The sequence below is a fragment of the Thermobia domestica genome, chromosome 18 (genome assembly GCF_964235325.1).
Source record: "Thermobia domestica chromosome 18, izTheDome1.hap1.1, whole genome shotgun sequence".
In the NCBI taxonomy this organism is placed as follows: Eukaryota; Metazoa; Arthropoda; class Insecta; order Zygentoma; family Lepismatidae; genus Thermobia; species Thermobia domestica.
This window is the reverse complement of record NC_137471.1, coordinates 57,768,210-57,789,377: the sequence shown is the minus strand read 5'-3', so window position 1 is coordinate 57,789,377 and position 21,168 is coordinate 57,768,210. Positions and strand designations below refer to the sequence as shown.

General features: G+C 36.4%; 1 protein-coding gene across 5 annotated transcripts in view; it reads left to right on the top strand.

Moving 5' to 3' along the window:
• Positions 1–21,168, top strand: part of vir (VIR_N domain-containing protein) — a 188,056-nt gene that overhangs the window by 64,843 nt on the left and 102,045 nt on the right. For 4 of the 5 annotated variants that reach the window (XM_081746557.1, XM_081746556.1, XM_081746555.1 and 1 more), the window contains exons 5-6: positions 4,081–4,236; positions 13,051–14,254. In XM_081746557.1, coding sequence (XP_081602683.1) covers positions 4,081–4,236; positions 13,051–14,254 — 1,360 coding nt within the window. The remainder of the gene's footprint in view (positions 1–4,080; positions 4,237–13,050; positions 14,255–21,168) is intronic. The other variant, XM_081746558.1, reaches the window with a different exon arrangement.

Genomic DNA, 21,168 nt, shown 5'->3' with positions numbered 1-21,168 from the left:
GCAAAACTGCATTACATTTTACAATTTTATTTCAATAAACGTGCAAATGCTGCGCAGCGGTGTGAAGAAATTTGTCCTATTTATGAGCAAGATACGTTATCAAATATAATGGCCAAAGATGGCTTGGTCGGTTTCGTTTTGGAAATTTTTACCTTCAAAATGCTTCTCACCGTGAACTACGAATCATAGCAAAGTGGATGATATTCTGAAAAAAGTCGAGTAAGACCGGCATACAAATAGTAATGACATCGTCAATGATCTAAACATCCATCACTAAACAATGTGAAACCATTTAGAGAAATCTGGCTTCAAATAGAATTCAATGTTCGGATTCCTCATGAACTAGCTCAAAAATATTTACTGGATTTCTATTTGCAAATCTATTGAAACGTAGTGAACTCGAGGCATTTCTGATCGCAGCATTCGTGAAATAGTTGATCACGAGTGATGAAAAATGGATACCCTATGACAATAATGTGCGAAAAAAGATCGTGATCGAAGAGAGAAGAAGGCGTGGGAGACTTGGGTTCGATTCCCGGCGGGAGCTCATAAAGTTCGGATTCCGCGTTAATCAGTAGATCCCGTCTCATATAGCCTCGCTGTTAAAAGGGACGTTAAACTCAAATCACCTCATCTCACCGAAGCGAGAGAAACCACCACAGTCTGTAGCAAAGCGCGCTGACGCCCAGAAGGTTATTCTGTGCATTTGATGGGACTAGAAGGGCACCGTGCATTATAAGCTGCTGCCGCCGGATGGAACGATAGCTTTTGACCTGTAGTGTCGACAAAAAGTGCGAGTGCACTGACAGCTGAAAAGAAATTGCCGCAACAAAACAAAAAGGAGTGTCGTGTACCACACTGACAACGCCAGACCACACATATATTTAATGACTCGTCAGAAATTTAGAGAATTTGATTGAAAGGTTTTAATGCATCCACTGTATAGTCCAGACCTAGTACCGTCAGACTATCATTTGTTTGAATCTTTACAGAATTCCCTGAATAATGTTAAGTTAGTTTAAAAAGAGGGACTTTGGGAACCATAGGACCCAATTTTTTGACCAGAAACCACAGTTCTACAGCAACGAGATTATGGTGCCGAGAAAATTGCAGGTCAGCGAACAAACTGGTGCACGTGTAGTTTCATAATATTATTTTCAAATCGCAACAAGTGTAATTTCAGTTTTGTTCTACAAACACTCAATACGTTTTAGGGATTTGTGTTAACATACTACTGGTTTAAAACAGGAAAATCTTAAATACGTGTACAAAAGATACCTGGCTAGTATAGACATGAGATTGAAATAGTGATCGTGCCATAATAATCTAGTGTTAATCAGGTTATTCTACAGACGAGAGAACGGGATTCGATCTCCCACCAATCAAAGATTTGCCGAAGAAGCTGGATGTTCGATTTGTATTGTTGTTGTAGATAGACCAAATAATTTAAATGGAAGGAATTTAGACTTAAAAATTAGGTCTTAAAGTGTGATTTTTAACGAAAATGTCCATACTATTATAAATAATAAGATGTGTGATGATATAAAATCGTTGTAACGATTAATGTATAGGCATGAGCCAGCTGGCTCTCAGTCGACTGATTTGAGATATGGCCTTGGAAATTCGTTTTTCATTAGGGGCAGAGTAGTCTGTGGAACTCTTATCTCTAGTACGAGGGCCCCTCTTTCGATCCCGGGATATGCAAGTTTATACTGGAGAATCGTGTGTCCGTGGATTTTCCTCGTTGTGCCAGTTTCCTCCCACACTCTCATTCAATCAGTAATTTCATAATTATCCGTCTCCTTTAGCGTACAGGGCATACTAGTGTAAGTAATAACAGGAGTGTTTGCATGCCATCGTTATATTTATTTCACTTATTGACGTCCTTAGTCTGTAGAGCATAAGGTTTCAACGCATCTTAGACAAGGACTAGCACATGAGCAAGAGACGTTGTGATGACACAGAAAAGAAATATATTTTGCTTTAGCCAAATTTGTAATAAATATGTATTATCTAAGCAAATGTAATCTTTAATTTAATAAATGGCAGATTTAAATAAGTGATCAGCAATCTGATGTAAGGAAAATTTAACAGGGAGTTTTAAAATATACTGCATACGTAAACAAGTTATGAATATTTTAGTTCCATATATTGTCTTCCTTTGTTACATTTATTTCATTATCCTTTGAAAGAAAGTAACTGCTCCGTTTTTTTTAAAAAAAAAATGGATTAATTGGACGCTACAATTCTATCTACAGATAAGAATATAGACTCCCTGAAAAGCAAGGTAAGTTTTTTTAAGTGTGACGTACGAAGATAGATGCAGACGTTATTTGTTATTTGTTTATTTTAAGCTAAGCTGTTGAGTTCATGAATGTTTCACATCAAGGATGGTTTCGTCTAAGTCTTATAAAAAAAATTAAATCAGTATCACAGATATTTGAACCTTCAGTCTGAAGATTCAACAATTTGTGTATAAAAAATGGATAAATTAATATTACTGGAAGAAAATTGATTTAAATTTGCATCGTATTAGTTAAAAATAACAATACAGTTAGATATCCTGCAATTTAGTTTATAAATTCTAATCCCACGCTGTGGGTGTGATGGTGACAATAAAAATTATGAAAATGATGAAATACAAGGTAAATGAGTAAAGTGAAATGATCCTTGATATTACCTTCATAACCTTTTATCGAAGAAACTAAATATTTCCGTTACACAGTAATTTTAAAAGTATAAGTGACATTAGTATTAAATTTCAGACTGGACCATAATTAATAGAATTTGGTAGTTCAAGGTTTTGAAAGCAGTAAAATAGTGCTATGTATACAAGTGATTCATATTGTAAAATAATTGTAGAGGTCAGTTGCTGGTTGCCCAGAACATTAATATAGAACCGTAGCTCAGGGTATTATAGTGCCGTTGGAAACGCTCTTCTGATTTCAGTGGAAAAGTACGTTGTAGGAACAATATTCCTATCAGCCTTCTGGATAATGCACATAACTATTACAAAAGCTCAACTGCACCAGGAATATGTTGAAAGTTACATGAAAATAAATATGAAGATACTTAATACATCATTTTTCCCAATGGACGAACAAGTGGGTAAATGAAAATGTATAATTTTTCCCTAATAGGAGAACGAACGGATAAATGAAAAGTTTCACTATGTATATATGTCATCGAATAATGTCATATCAACAATAAATCCAGGTATCTTGAATGTGTAAGACACATTTCTGGAGTTGGAAATGAACTGTAGTTTGACGTTCCATTTTTGCGTTAGTAGGTTAAGGAGATGGATTAGAAATGCATGTGAAATATACTGAAGGAGTAAGTGGAATGAACGCGACTGGGAAGAACAACAATAAATCGATATTGCTCCCGCAAGCTTGCATGTTTAACACCGAATCCGAAGGACCCTAAGCATCAGAAGTGAGAACTGTACAGTTGAGAGCCGTGCTCACTCATTTTGCAAATACGCACTGAATGTAGAAAGTTATGGTGAAGAAATACATGAGAGTTATAGTGGGGGAATAGTAATTACGCGCGTAATGTAGTTACAGAGAAGTAGTTTCTGATACAGAAGTCTTCGGATAGACCAAAGCGGAAGATCATTTCTAAGGGATGTAATGGAAGAATAAGAAAAGGAAAAAATAATTATTAAATAACATTTAAAATAAAATATTAATTTTAGATATCTTTCCCATTGCTTTTGAATAAAATATTAATTTTAGATATATCCTTCCCATTGCTTACCTAAAACCTTCCAAGTCCTTCATCTTCCTATCTTAAAAGGCTCGGCAAAAAATGGCAGCTCTGAACATCGAAAATGGAGCTCTTGTGTGCAAAAAATACGAAATTTTAAACATTATTATAACATTATTAAACAATCTTAAGAAGACTGCCTGGCACAGGATAGAGATTTTGTTTATATAAGAATGAATCTTCGGTCTTTATAAGTGATTGGATTAGTTAATTAGTTTCCCCTACTTATACTGTAATTTCGTAACATAGAGAATTGCCCACTACTGACTTCAGTATACGTTGCTATTATATTCGTTATTATTTTTTTAGGTGGCCGATCTAGCCCCTGCTGTTGACAGACAATATGTGGTTGAGTCGAATATCTCTACATCAGATCCATATGCAAATAGCTATGGCGGAGAGAACTACCATCAACAGGAGTACTCTCATTCATATTCAGATGATTGGCAACAGCAGCAATCACAAGTGAGTTCTGTATCAGCGTTTTTCTTTTGTTTGCTATTTGTAACGCGATTGCCAGACAAAGTATATCTGCAAAGGATCGATATTGCTCTATTTAAGTTAATAATTATTAACGTTTTTTGATACTGTTTTGAAAAAAATAATACTAGAAATTGTTCGTTGACATCTCTTCTACGCAATCTCATACAAACTGTATTGTTGTATCTTAGAAAGCTTCGTTTGACATTGCTTTAATTCATATATTGATGTGAGTAGAATAGGATCTCAGCGTGAGCATGAGAAAATGTACAAAGGTTGTCCCAAAACAACTGATAGCTGCGCTCCTATTTCCAGACACCCGGTCACGAGGCTACCCGACAACGATGTAAGCGTGTAGTTCAGTTCATTAGCTAACGATAGCTGCGAGTAGATTAGGAAAAAATATTCTAGATGCTACAGAAATGTAACCATAAATGTTTTATTTTACGAGGAAGTTTACAACACTTATTCGCTAGTATTGTCAGTATAATTACATTTCTGTTCGAACTAACAAATGTCTGTCGTCACGAATATTCACCGCCGCTTAATTTTTACATCAGTAATCGTCATTGACGGACGGCCACCGTACGAGATAGCGCGGGGGACTCGCAACGTTCGATAAGCGATTTATACCAACGAAATATTGTCCTTGCACTTGAAACATTCTTCTTTTTATCTTTTCCAGTCAAGATGCCGATAAACTACGTTACACAATATCGAATCGCACAGTATTTCCTTTTTAAATCCATATTCACGACTCTAAGAACTTGGAGTGTAAAAATCAACATACCTTCATCACACGACTACTCAGCATAGAATAATGGAACAAAATACGTTTGGTGCGTTGTTATGGTTACACGACGAATTGAACTACATTATCTGTATCGTTGTCGGGTCGACTCGTGGGGTTGTTCGGAATACGAGTACCAGTGACGGTTGTTTTCGAAGAGCCTTTATAAAGCCTTCGGATAAGGTTACTTATGTGATACTTGTGAACACGTTATTAACACTAAATAAAGCTACGTAGCTTTTAACTTTAATGTTTTGTAGTTAGGATTTAGAAGAGAGTCAAGGAAAGAAAAAGGAAGTAGATAATGTTACTCGCGCATGTTGAAAAGCATTGATGAACACTGACGTAAGAACTCTCTCCAAGTCATCATTCGTGTGGGTGTCAAAGAAGACACACAAAAGAAATGGATCACATTTCGCGGGACGTCACTATAGAGAAGCCCGAAGATAAAATGTAATAGGGGTAAAAATTAAAAGGATTTTTTTTAGTTGATCGTCGCTCACATAGGCCCTAAGGCTGACGTTGTTCATCACAGCCTCACATGGCCGGAGATCGAACCACGGACTTCTCACACCAGAAGTGAGCGCTGTACAACTGAGGCACCGTACACTCCGTGATGAACGGAAGTAGTTGTATACGAAGAAAAAAATTGTACAGATGAGTAGTAAAAATAGAGACAGTGTGGTATGGAGAGAATAGTGGGTTAAATTAAAGGTAAAAAGTAGTCAACGAAAAGAAAAAAAATAAACTATAAAGTCATCTTATACATTGCCAATATTATCATCCCTACTACTAAATAACATAATGAAGATAATAATTACGATAACATTATCACCACCAATAATATTATCATCATCTCATCACTAGCACTAATTGTTTTTCGTAGACTGTCGGAAATTAGGAAAGCCTTTTGTACGCGTCCCAAAATCAACTCCCGAAAATCCCCAACCTTTATATCCTACTAAGGAGAAGCATTTGAAAACATACTGTACCTAATCCTCCGAACCTTCACACTAGTTTTACGAAAGTAGACCTCTTCAGATACTCAGTATTACCGAAGAAAAGTCAAAACCCTGATACAAAACTTCGATATATTCGACATCAGCTTGACTTCTCAACATCTTACCACAAAGAAAACGCACACATTCTACTATTGAATTTTTTCAACCTAATTTACACCCTTAAATATACCTACGGTCCAGCCTTTTCTGCCTGCACTAACCTGTCACCACTTTCAAACTCACATGACTCTGAATTCCAGTATAGACCCCAGCTGAAAGTTTAAAAGGTATTTCTCATTCTATTCCTTCCTAGCGAAGGAACATACAGAATAATAAAGTAATTATGATTTACCAATAATTCCTTAATGATTGATGTAGGGGATGACGAAAAATAATATCTACACTCATTGACGCAAAGCTGTTTTCAACATTGTGGGGAGGGGGGGTAAAATCGTTCATATATATATATATATATATATATATATATATATATATATTAAGCGATGTTCAAATTATTTATAAAGTTGAAAAACGAGGTGGGCAGATTTGAGGCTTATTCTTGGGGGAGGTAAGACATATTACGTTAAATGAATCTGATTTCTGAGGTTTTTTTGACCGTCTTTCAGAACCGGTATCTGAAAATTAAAACCGACACGGGTTATCATCATTGCCTTTTATTTATTTATTTTTCATTTTGGTATTGGTAAAAGGGGATTTGGATAAGGGAAAGGAAACAAAACTACGAATAGGAAACAAAAAGACAAAACAAAATAAAGAATAAACTATGCTAAACTCAACTATCGGCTAATATAGTTTCCAAAGTGCCAAAACTATTGAGCTTGACCCTAACATATTCTAATACTAACTATGCAAAACTCAAATATCGACTAATACAATTTCCAAGGACCGTAGCATATTCTAATACTAAATTGATTATAAATCAAATCAAAATTATCTAAATTCCATCTGATCTATCCTATTATTTCCTACCTCTGTTTGCTATTTTTATTTATTTAATCGTAATCCTAGAAATGTTTAGTTAGTTACTCCTAGCTATTTAGCTGCTTCTATTTTTTGGGGGGTATTTATATGTCTATATATTATTATTATTATTATTATTATTATTACCATTTTTAAAGTTATTTATACGTTGTTTCTTTTTTAACTTGATTGAGTCCATGCTTATTGGCTATGATTATTATGTTTTAATTTTCTTGTGCTTCATTTATTTATTCTGTTTCTTATTTATTTTGTTTATTTTTTGATTAGATGTTTATTTAGTATTTAATTTTTATTATTGTATAATTTTATTTATTTTGGTCGACTTCTTCTATCTTCAGGTTTTCCCTGTATGAGCTTGGTTTTCATTTGCTTTTTCAGGTTTCTCTCCTGTGATCATGTTTAATTCTTTCATTATTTATACACTGGTTTTCCCCTGTATGTTTTATTTAATTTTGCCTATTTTGCACACTAAAAGCATTAAGAACACTAGCTTGACACTTACTCCACATTCACCAAACCACACTAAACCACACTAGTCTACACTAATCCTTAACGCGTTCCTCTTGATAGTCCTTTGGGTCTTCGTTTATTGAATGTTCTCGTGGTTGCAATATATTTTCTCCCAGTAACACAGGTTTGATGTCCAGGGCCCACTCAGAGGTAAACCTGTGTCAGGCAATGTAGATGAAGTAATGGTACATATCAGAATTACAAATCAATACCGTGAACACACTTATTGCAATTTGTGTCCAAGTAGCGGGAGCGGAATTAATACAGATTGATGTGACCTAAATGCGCCAGGACACAAAGTTCAGTTTGAAATATTAAAGAATACGATTCTTTTTTAAAAATGAAACAAGCCAAGGGATCAATTTTATTTCACTTCCCTATATGGCAATCGGACACAAATCATCATATTCCTCCCCCCAAAAAAAAATTCTAATCTTATTATTGAGGCGGACATTCCCCCCATTCCAAGATTGGGGGAATATGTCCCCCTCCTTCCCCGGGATTTGCGCCAGTGTGTAAACTAGGATAAAAGAACATTTTAGGGACTCCAGAAATAAAAATGTAGCGGTTTTAGGGCTATCCAGACACCTTGGTGATCATTTTACAAGACGACTTCGTTATTGGATCTTGAATCTTACTAGGACAAAGTATCCAAAGATAACCTGGATAAACAATAGGATATATAATTAATAATAATCATCAATAGCTTCAAAAAATGCCCAACATATTCTGGCATCAAAATTTCCTTAGGAATCAAATTTCGTAAGTGTTTACTACTGATATGTTTCAACACTACATCTAAGTATGATAACATTGAAATATTGCAAATGACATCCTCCTATGACTGATATTTTAGTGCTTAAAAAGTTCTGATTCTCAAGTTTTTCGATATCTTTTAGTCTTTATTATTTATGCTTGTGTTCGAAGTGGAAGTTGTTTTCTTGTAAAAGTAAGAGAGATACAAGAATGGCAATTCATTGTTATGCTGAAAAGACTTGTCTGAAGATGTCCTCAGAAAGGTGAGTGAATGAAATATAGCAGCAGATTATAAATCAATAGGAAATAATTTATTATTCAATACGTAAAAGTGTATTAATACGCAAACCTTAACGAAAGAACTTACAGCAGCGGTAATTTATCTTCTTTTGTGTTATGTACTTACGTTCTCACTATTTTTATAATGTTTTTGCCATGCCTACTTTGGAATTCCAGGAGAGGATGTCAGATAGTCATGAGTCATGGCTGATTTTATTTCTCGTTTTGTATTACTTTCGAGCGATGATAGGAAAGTAAAAAGTAAGGAAATCATGAAGAAAAATCGAATTCAAGATTTCAGATTTTCTGAAAAACGACTCTAACGATTTTGTGTATATTTCGTAAATAAATATTGCATTAACAACCGTGCAGTGCTGCGTAAATAACCCTGAAAAATGATTCACAAGGGGTAGAGTACTATTGGGGTGTTTTGAGATTTTTTTTCGAAAACATCTTAGGCAATTTTGTTGTTTTTGTTTTGTTTGTTGATGTTAAACATATTCTGTTAATAAGACTAAAATGTGGTGTAAATCAGCGAGGAAAAATCAGGTCTGAATCAAGTAGTCAGACCAAAGAGCTTAGCCACCATTTGGGATTTGACGAACGAAGCACAGGCCAAATCCCTATTGCCGAACTAAAATATTGTCGCCGGAAAATTTTCGCGCCATGATCTAGAAAGATAGTCTCTCATTCAAACAACCACAAGGAATAAATTTTGGGATGAAATTTTTCCCGACGGATTTTCTCGAATTGGACGCAGACGATGTCTAAAAGAAGCATTTCATTAACAACTCTATATAGTTTAGCGTACGGAACTTCTGAAAAGTTTACTCTTCGGCTTGATTTTTCTCGGAAAGTTTTCTCAAACGCAGTATGGGCGATTTTGCTTATATTTCATAAATATACATTTCATTAACAGTCCTATAGTGTGGCGTAAGCAGCAGCTTCTGAAGATATCCACAAGGGGTAGTTTAGTTGTTTGGGTAAGTTCCCCCTTCCTGCCTCCCCAAACGATTTTCTCAAAAACTGTTCTTCCAATTTTGTTTATATGTTATCATGTGGCATATATAATTTCAAGTAAAGTAAAGTTAAAAAAAAAAAAAAAAAGCAATAGTTTAAGCCTAGGGGGTGTTTTCTTCCAAGTTTTCGTAAAACGCATACTAAAATTTTGTTCATATTTCATAAACAATTGTTCCAGTAATAACTGCAGCATGCTTGATTTAATTTAGTAATTGGAAGCGAGAACGTTCCTATACCTTTTATTTGTCTAGTCCTCCACCAGGCTTCTACATCAGGCGTGCGTAAAGCTCGTTCTATTTCTGCACTCTTATTCTCCCAAAATTAAATAGTAAAGAAATAAATGAGAAGTTCAACCTCCCTTCCCTTTAAAAGGCCTTCCACTTCCTTTCAAAAAAGAAAATGTTTTCTTTCATCTCGCTGTGTCTGTATTATGTTGAACAGGTTTTCTTTTCTTCTTTGGTACCTATGTAAGAGAATATGAATGGACTTGAGCCCTTCTCCTAGATGATATACTGGGGAAAGAGAACCCAAGAAATACAATGTATATTTGTTCGAATTCGTTGTATACAGGATGATTCAAATTGAGTATTACAAAGGGATTACACGGACATGATTAATAATACTATGCGCTGCGTTGATGCGTCAATACGAGTTAACACAATGCCTTACCTTGGAACCAAGAACAAGTAGGAACCAAAGCTCCGGTGGCCAAGTAACCCACCTGAAGTCAGAAATTTCAAGTAAGGACACTAGGCGAGTAATATTTCAAACAGAAACCGGTGACATGCGTGGAAAATTTCACAATATTGTTAGTTATGATTGATGATCCAAAAGATATCTGCTGCAGAAAAATACATTCAGGTGAAGTAATATGTGGGTAAAACTGATAGGAAAGTGCTCTACCTTTCAGGTTCCTAAAGGTATGGCCCGAAACACCGGTGGTCCAGTATTTACAACCTATATTTTCACTCCTTTCCGTGAAAAGCGTTAAGCGAAAAAAGAAAATTATTATTATTCAGTTTTCCACTTCCCGCTCACAACTTACACTCCTTGACTTTTGGTTTGCTTAAGTTGTCTTTTGATTACTCCAACTTGTTTTGTACTTCTCGGCCTTTCCTTATTTCCGTTTTCTAGTTTTAGGCCTCGTCCCATTGCCGATATTTCGAGTCAGATGTAGTTTGAGTGGGTTTGGGTACGTAGTAGTTACTTTTCTTCACCAGGCACGATAGAAATATCGCCCTGTATTCTTTCAGTGCAACCGTTAGTAGCTTCGCTACGTTACAGTTTAATGTTAAAACAAGACGAGTAATTGATAAACTTCGGTTTCTGACAGTTTATTCTTCTTTACTGTGAATAAAGCCACGTATCTGCTTTCTCAGTTCAGTAACTGAAGTGATTACCGACTACGTGTGAAGAATCATTCAGATCTCTATAGCGGAAACATTGCTTTTTTTCTAGTATATTCATTAGCGTTGAGTTACTATCCATTCCTCTTGCGGTTATCATACAAAACTCGTCACACACAACAATGGGATCGAGTAAGGGTTAATTTTAGCAAGGAACTACAAGTTATTGTTTATGTCCACCCTCTGTTTGTGATGCTCCTCAGTTCCTACGCCATTCACTTGTCGATTTCTCCTCTCCTGTGGAGTTACAATGGCTCAGTGGTAGGGCGCTCGCCTGTGGTGTGAGAGGTCGTTAGTTTGGTTTTAGGCGTGGCTTTGTGATGGACATCATATTCATGTGTCATCTTTGGGTTCTCTTGTTTCCTCCCACATTATAATTCCAAATTATTACATAATAATTCACTTTCCTTAATCATTTATCTTGTTCATCCAAAAGAGCTTAAAACTAGAAATTTCATTTCATGTCATTTTCCTTCTCGCCTTTCTTACTAGGGTCAGATAGTTGAAATAGAGACGTTGAACAACCGGCTGAGGTCCTTGATAGTTGTGCATGGATTTGCCTCCATACAAGTCTTTAAAGTGGTATTATCCTCCAGTGACGTCATTCATTGCTTTCCTTATCTTGGAGCTTCTTGCTGCAGGCACGGAATGTTTAATACTAGTTACACAGCCATCCGTTCTGAAACTGAGTCTACACACTATGCTTTCACCAAAGTACGATAAGTTTCTACCACATTATATCTTAGTCTCAACGAAGACAGCAAAATGACCGTAAATCAGTGTGACCTGGCATGTTACACAGATCACTACAGCACGTCCTGTAACATCTGCAGCTTCACTTTTGTCATGATGGCTGCTTATTGAGAAGATTTTCAATTGATATTGCTCACAATTCCGTCGCACCACGTAACGTAGATATTGTGCATTTCAGTCATTTATTTCCGAATAATCTCAAATATTAATTAACGTAGTTTAAGTGCATTTGTTCTGAAATATCTTACTCTGAAGTCTCATGAAGTCACTGAAGTTAAAAGGTAGTCAGTGTATGTATTCAAAGGTATCGTGTCGGCATTCGCTTGGTAAAATATCATGTTAAGTAATGTAATGAAACTTGCTGTCTGTCCTTGCTTCTTCATCATCGGTATTTCAGATTGTAGATTAACCTCGCCCTTGTGGAAAATGTCTTCCAACTGCAGATTATTATTATTATTATTATTATTATTATTATTATTATTATTATTATTATTATTATTATTATTATTATTATTATTATTATTATTATTTCATGTCTGGGTTTATTTCTCAGTCCATGTGTTTCGGGGTCGATCTCATGTCTTTTTTCCTTCGATGTGGCCTTCAATAGCCTTCGACGTGACAGCCCACTATTTCGGAACGTCGTTTGGATAATACTCTTTTCTTCACCTGACATCTGTTTTTTGTCCTGCTTGTCAGTGTTCTAGGTTTCGGATCTTCTGCCCAGACATGTTTCTGGCAGTCTTTTTGTCAGTGTTTTCGAGTTGCTTCCATTTGTGAAGAGCTTGTGTTTTGTTCAAGACGCTTGTTTAGCCAACGCTGTACGTATTTGGATATTCTTGCTTCAGTTACCGTCTCAGTTATCATACTGCCTAAATACTTGAACGATGAGACTTGTTCTAGTCGTTGTGATAAAGATATAAATTGATGTATTCATTTTCCTATGCACTTATTTTGATGTGCTTTTATTAATTTCCATTCCACATATCTTGGAATGAAAGTGCGATTAAGTTGTTCGATCATTTTCTGTTGCTTCGTCGTAATAATAGCGACTGTACGTCTTCCAATAGAAAATGAAAATTAACTCAAATTCCGAATGTTTTTATTTGTTTCTGAAGTGCATATATTTGTTAAGAGAGATAGCTAATAAAAGAATTTACAGTCTTCCTTATTGTCTACTGCTAAAATTATTAATTTTTCATTGATTCTAGTCTATGATTGTGTAATTTGATTTCTGCGATTATTGTTTTGATTAAAAAGTGTCGTTTATTTTTCTTTGCAGGCACAAATAATTCAGTCTCGTGGAACAACAGACTCCTATAATCAATCTAAGGAATCCCACTCAACTTCTTATGAAAATGAACATTTATCGTGGAACAACAGTACAGAGGACAAAATGTTGTGGGATAGAGGAAAAGACAAAGAATGGGATAGAGATCGAGAACGATCAAGGGATAGAGACAGAGATAGAGATAGAGACAGAGATAGGGATAAAGAAAGAATGGATCGTGATAGGGACAGGGACAGAGAACGTGATCGAGATCGAGACCGTGATCGTGATAGGGATCGACACAGGGAAAGGGATAGAGATGGTTATAGGGACAGTGATAGGGACAGAGATCGTGAGCGAGATCGAGAAAGAGACAGAGAAAGGGATAGAGACCGGGATCGTGATAATAGAGATCGAGATCGAGACAGAGACAGAGATTGGGAAGAGAGGGGTAGGAGAGAAGATAGGGAGAGAAAAGAGTACCGGGAGTTATCCTTTGAGAGAGAATGGGATCGTGGCTGGAGTAGTAGAAGGGATAGATCATTGGATAGCACTCCTCGTGAAAGAAGTTTAGAAAGAAGTGTGCGTGATAGATCTTCGGAAAGGCCATCGTGTGATCGCCAGTTAGATGGACTGTCTCGTGACAGATCACTAGAACTGCCGTCTAGAGATGTTCCTTCTAGAGACAGATCATTGGATACTATTTCTAGAGACAGGTCTTCGGATATATCTTCTAGGGACAGATCATTGGAACTGCCAACTCGAGAGAGAACGTTAGATGTTCCTTCACGTGAAAGATCAGTGGAACTCCCTCCCCGTGAAGGACCTCATCGTGAACGATCCTTGGAATTACCCTCACGTGAAAAACCGCTTGATGAGAGGTCCCTGGAACTATCCTCCCGTGAAAGGTCATTGGATGCACCCCCACATGACAGACCCTTGGATGGAGTCGTTCGGGAACGAGTTCCTTCAGAATTGTCCAGAGGCCGGTCCCAGGAGAAAAGCCACGACCGTTCATGGGACAAATCTCGTGATGGTTCTTGGGACAGATGGGAACGCTCGAGATCAAGAGATTTGTCCCAGGAGAGAGAAGAGAGAAAGCGACCTCGTTCGTCAGTCCCTAGATCACCAAAGAGACCACATACACCTCCAGTGTCGGAAGAGAAGCCACGGTGGACGTCTACATCTCCTCGAAGTGAAGGAGAAGTGAAAAAAGGTACATTATTTGTTGTTGACATCAGTGTTTTTGAAATACGCATGGTGAATACAATTGTTTTTTTTTTTTTTTTTTTTCCTATCTCAATTACTTACTCCCTCTCTTCATTCAAGAAGGTATTGCGTATTGTTGGTTTACTTGCAGGCTGTGTTAACCCGGGGTGTCTATGTAGGTAAAGTGATTCTATGTCTCCTAAAGTGTTCAAGAAAGAAAGAAAAAAAATGTTCTTAATATGAACGACCCGCTTGCTTTGTGTTTCCTTTTTCAATGGTGATGTTTGTGCACACTAAGAGGAGCAAGGCAATACACAGAATGATTCAGTAATGTTAATAAAGAAATTAGATACGTCAGAAATTTTACTTTTCAGATTCGATGCAACCAAAAGTTCCGTGCATAATTTTTCTAGTGAAGTGGTGTTAAAATGTGGATGTATTGTTTGAATAATCAAAAGTTAACGTGCTGTTTACATATATAAATCCGTTAACAAATAACTAAATACAGTATCAGCATGCACAGGATATGATACTCTTCTAACATCAAACATGTGGCATAACACCAGTTTAAAAATAGTTTGTGTTCAATTTGAACGTAGAAAACATATCTCAAGTCTTACAGAGAAAAGTAGCTTAACTTGAGAAGCTCTGTAGTGTTATTTGTGGGTCGAATTCTATAAAAATAGAATGATATAATTTTTTATTTTCCAGATCTTCGTTAAAAGTATAAGTATGAGAATATTCTATGGATTGAGTATAAGGACTTTTTTTAAGCTTAATATATGTATGTGAACAGACTGAGTTTATTTAATTGTTATTTGATATTCGACTTTAAACAGGTGAGTGTAGCGCATATATGACATTAATTAGATAACCAAAAATTGAATCTTTTATTTGCGGTTAGAAAAATCGTTAAATCTTTCTTTTACATATATATGGTCCTCAAAAGTGATTGAACATAGTATAGAAATAAAACAAACGGATCTACTTCCTTCATTAGTTTGTAGATCCTTACGGCAGGGATTCTCTTTAATCTGTCGTTAGTTGTAAATGAGAGTTGTGCTCACCTCCTGTGTTAAGTCCTAGAGAAAAAGGTAAGATTGTGCTCTCATGCAAGTTCATTTACAAGTACAACATAGGAAAATTAATTATCCATCCTAATATTGCGCCCACTATTCAGACTTAGTTATTTCAGTCATTTTACTACACTGTTAGGTGAGTTATCAAGTACAAATCGTCTACCAAGTTGTCTTCCTGCTTATATACCATATTACAAGTGTAAAACTTGCGAGAATCGACGAGTGAAAACATATTGATGCCATCTTGCTAGGTTTCTAAGGTATAAATTGCCTAAAAGATCATCATCCATGTAATTCCACAAGCATCTTTTCAGTAGTTACCTATTCAAATAACATTGTAATAAGACGTTAAGGCAGGTGAGACGAGCCCGTCGATGTAACTTTCGTAAAACGTGTGTGTGCGCGAAGGGGAGGGGAGTTCTGACTGTTGAATGTTGCACCGATGTTTTGGTATCTTCGTCACTTTATATCACTTGACGAAGATATGAAAACATCGGTGCAACACTGATTCAACAGTCACCCCCTTCCCCCCCAAACACATACACACATGTTACGAAAGTGACATCGACAAGCTCGTCTCAGGAGTCTTGGCGATATATTGTGCATTTGTTCATGTACAACAAACAATATGATACTTTCCAAATATGCCTTGTAAACTTACTTTTGGGACGCTCTTCTTGTATATGTTGTTCCCTAATAAAACAGTCTTCGAAAATGACAATACACTAATACACGTAGCTAAACCTGTTCAGTCGTGATCTAAGGAACATCATGATGAACTTCACACTTCTGACCTACTCAGTTCCCCGATGTGAACATTATCGAACATATGATTTTACTTTGAGAGCAGTGAATCTGGCGCAGTTTCCTCCTCCATTATCGTTGACGGAACTGAGAGTTGTACTGTACGCAAAGATAACTATTGTTCTTCTGGAAACGATTCACTAGTTGTATGCTGCAATATATCGCAAAATATTCAGATCAGCAAAATAAAAAAAAGTTTTAAATAGTTTGGAAATAGCTATCCAATGATACCAAACGTAACCCCCTATCGCTACCCCCTTCGGGGTATGAGAGATAACTGTAAATGGAAACCATTTTTTATTGTACATTTGGATTCTCCAGAAAAAGTGACACTGGTTCTACCCAGAATTGAAAACATGCCTTCACGGATGGCGCTTGAATCAACACGCACACAAAAAAGGGGCGGAGTACCAAAACGTTATGAAAAAGTAAATTATCAGTCCTGTACTCTGTGGCCATACGGTTAGCGTACTGGACTGCGGATTTTCATTTTTTCTGGAGAATCCAAATGTGCAATAAGAAATGGGGGTTCCCATTTAATATTTTAAAGTTTCTCCCGTACCCTCGGAGGGGTGGGGATAAGGGTTGCGTTTGTATCATGGGATAGCTTTTCCAAAACTATTTAACACGTGTTTTTTTCTCTGATCTGTATATTCCACGAAATATTGGTCCGTTCCCGGACTTTTTCTGCATCATGTATATGGTGCCACAGTAGGAAATAGCGTCTCTTTCGGAGGTGATAGGGGAGGTCATTCTAAGCAACAACAAAAAAGTTCATATGACCATGTGTCCTATTCTCGACCATTTTTCCACTTTTTGTTGTTTAGTACTAATCCTGTAGTTATTCCTCAGAGGTGAGACAGTGCATTTCAATAATGATGGCCTTTCCAGCGGTATGCAGCATGTAGCAGTGGTGTCTTTATTTAAAAAGTTACTGAAGAAATTTGGGAATCAGCATTACCATCCGATTCCCCTTAAACAGTCTTAAAATAATTTTGGTTTTCTCAAATTTTCCTAGATCTTCCAGGTAGTGTAGTGGCCAGCACGTGTGCCTGTGGTGGACGAATCGGATTCGATTTTCGGTAGAAGAGGATAAAAAATGAATTTCACAATCATTAACTTTCAGTAATTATCTATCTCCGTTAGCCTAAAGGTCGTAATTGTGAAAAATTAAATAAAATAATAATAATAATAATTTCCCAAACTTCTGTCAATAGCTTCCCTTCCAAAGACACCAATGCTACATACTATCTTTGGAAATCCATTTCATGAATGTTCAAGTGCCCTATGTCTCATCTCTGTAGAATAAGTAGAGGCAATAAACAACGTAAGGTCAAAAATGGTTCACAATCGGTACCTTCAAATCCATTGAGAATAGGACACATGCTCATTTTTGTCTTAGAATGACCACCTCTATCGCCTTCCAAAGAGATGTTATTTCTCCCTGAAACACTCTGTACAAATAGCTGAACTTTTAATGGGTATTTGACACTGGTTCCTTCATTTCTTCCTTGTTTTAAGCGTTAAAAAAAAAAAAATATATATATATATATCATGAAAACGCCTCGAAAAGCCCTGAAATATTGAGATAAACTTTGGTTTTTGTATACGGAGCAATACCTACATTGAACCTTCACACTTGAAACAGTTACACTTGGTTGTAGCAACACCAGTTTCTGCGATACCTCGTCTATTGCGTCGAATATTCAATGAGACCAAGTAATTCCTTATAAGGCAAGTGATTTTATACCATGTTTAGTACGACATTCACAAATAATCGTTGGAATAACAATAGGGATATCTCAAAATTTGCAATATTAATTAGCCAGTACGTTATATGATTTTACGAGATATACCGATCGCTCCGCCTTCTCATCAACTCGATATTTCAGGAATAAAGCCGTCGTCGCCTATGATTCTTACAGTAATCAGCAGATTTCATAAAATCAGATTACATATCCATGTTAACGTCAGAACGCAAATTTTGAGGTACGCGTATTGGTTAGCCCAACGATGAAATGCATCAGTCAAAATCGCCCTTTCTCGAGTTCATAACTGTAACTTGATCGAGTGGTCAAATACGTAATCATTCCTAACCTCCGATTCCTGATACTGATATTACATACCTCGGTTACAACGACACTTTTTTGAAGCTCTTCCATGTCGTCATAATCGAGTCCAATTGTATGATTTTCATTATTGAGAAATTAGATAGAGCTTCGTGGCTAAGCAGTTAGTGTACGTACCTTTGGCGTGGGAGACCCGGGTTCAATTCCCGGTGGGAGCTCATGTGGTTCGTATTCCACGTTAATCAGTAGGTTCTGTCTCATATAGCCTCGCTGTTGAAAGGGACATTATATTCAAGATTAGTTCAGTTCAATTCAATTGAAAAATTAGATCATTTATGCACAGCGAAAATTAATGTTGGATTACGTGTATAAATTCGTAGTTTTCAAAGTAGAGTATGACGATAAACAGTTGTTTTGATTTGTAATTATGAAGATATTAATGCGATCTTGAACGTAAATATTTTTGAATCTGAAAGTAGTAACACTGATAAAAAATTAGTATCGAATAAAATATGTGTTGTGGGTACTAGCCTTGGATAAAAACTCAAGTAGTATTTTGAATCCCATCGCATCTAGCCTCGATCCTGCACAAGAACGTTACAATCAGTCAGTTGAATCAGATATGCTTTACAATGGCAATTGACAAATGAGCAACTTAGAAATATTTATTGCGAAGTTGTGAAGTAAGCTAACGGAGTAATGAAATCGTTCGAAACTAATAATCAGACATTCGGAATTGATACCCAATCTCAAATTCTTTTCCTCTTCGAGCTATTAGTGAAGGTAGGTCTTTTCACTTCTTATATATTTTCTGCGACATGTTTCCGCCGATCTCGATCACCAGTTAGACGCGCGATTGAGGCCTGTCCTTGGACATTTAACTGGGTATTTTAATCTGCTACTAACAGGAGTAGTACAGTAGAGCGCATAGTATCCGTGGCGATTATCGGTTTCTCGACCACGAATAAAACAAAAGAGCTACAAGTTTGTTATGTGGAGATATGTGTGAAATTGCCGAGAAGTTGCACAGATACCTTCGACGAGTTGCATGAAGTGTATGGCGAGGAATGTTTCAAATAATGTTGGAAGTCCAAATTGCCGTCCACATCTGTTGATACCGATCACATTGGGGAAAAAAATGCAAGAAAGTTTCTATCTTCTCGCCGTTTCCACAAGAAAAGGACAAAATCGTTTTTCCAAGCTCATTTCGGTAAAATATTTGAGCCATCTTCAATCCGTAAAACTTCTCATTACTTTTGCAAGCTAATTCGCAAATAAATATACCTATCGTCAGAAAAGAAATACTTTAGACACATTAAGTACAAGCTGTTTTACTGTCAGCATACTGAGTTGTTTACATACGAATCAACCCGTGAAATACATTTTTGTCATAGCTGTTTAATAGACGTCAGACGGACAACTTTTTTCTAACGAATTGCATTTAATTTCCAAGGGGTGCAGCTAACGATAAAGTTTTAAGGTTCTTGTAAGTTAAAGAATTTTTCTTCATTTTCAGTTGTTTAACCCTCGGACGAATGACCATTTAGATAGATATCCAGCAAGCACTGACCGCCTCTCAATTGTGGTCGTGCGATACAGTGTGTCCTTAATGAAGGGTGAACATAAAAGTAGAATAAATAATGTGACATTCAACATTCAACTTTGTTGTTCTGGAACTTACGAGCTGCAGTTCGATATATATTTATAATCATACGCAGTGAACTTACGTTAGGTGGCCACCGCTTGTTGCACTGAAAACTGGTCTGTAAGACGGGTAGGTCATTAATAAGATGATTTTTTTTTTTTCCAATATACTGTTATTGCTAAGAACATAATATACATTCTGTACAGTAATATAAATGTAAATAGGGCATCTCTTTCAGTAGTGTCTTGTAAACTTCCGCGTTTCTTATAACCGCATCAACTCCATTTTTCACTGATTGGAATAAACTAGACTGTTTACAAAGAAGGAATCAATTGTAAGCTCATTTTTCTCGAGTTTTTTTTTTTTTTTTTTTTCCCTTCAAGTGAGCTATAATCATGGGAAATAGATCATGAATACGTACCCTCTCATCGCAGTTTGTAAGATTGCAATTGTAAGCACTTGTTCTATGAAGTGCCTCCAGTTATATACGTAGAGTAAGCCCAGACCAATCTGTCCACCATTTCGCTATGTCCATCTGGCACTGTGTTTCCTGTTTATTCCATATTACAACGATCATGTAGAATAAAAAACGTTTGAATTCGGTTTATTTCAGCACAACTTGCGAAAGACACTGATGTTCGAATTCATGTTAATACTCTAGATTGAGAAATTCTTTAGAATTACACAATTTCACACGCAGTCCTTTTCATCTTGCTGGAGAGTATTGTAGATAAACAGAGTGGAAGACACTATTTAGGACATACACCTGTCACGTAACCATAATCAGTTTTAATAATTCGTTCACAAAGGACTTCCAGGTAACAAGTAGATGGGGAAAAGGCCAATTACATGTTGTTTTGACTTTGTGAAATCCTTGTTGTCGAGGTCCCATGGATCAAAACAAGTAACCCCATCTGCATGTGCTTTCGTCCATCACTTGATGGTCAGGGTGTCGTTGATTAAGGGTTGTAAATTTATTTTATCATACAAGACTTACACACCAATTTGGGAAGGGAAGGGGAAGAGGTCATTAAAATGGGTAGTTGCTGAGAGGTCTCTCCGTTTCAAAAATTTTGCATTGTTGATCAATTGAAAGTGTGCATTGTTCCTCACAATGAAACATACGTTGGTCGAAATGTGAAAGAAGAGTGGTCTTAAAACCTTGCTAAACACGGTGGTTGCTAAGTTAACTTTGGAGAAGCGTTGACCGCTCCTGATCTGTTGTAAGGCGATTCATCATGCCTTGTTGGAAAGTTGGAGAACACAGAATAAAACTGTTCGAAAGTTGGAGAACACAGAATAAAACTTAACTTTCAGTCGAAAA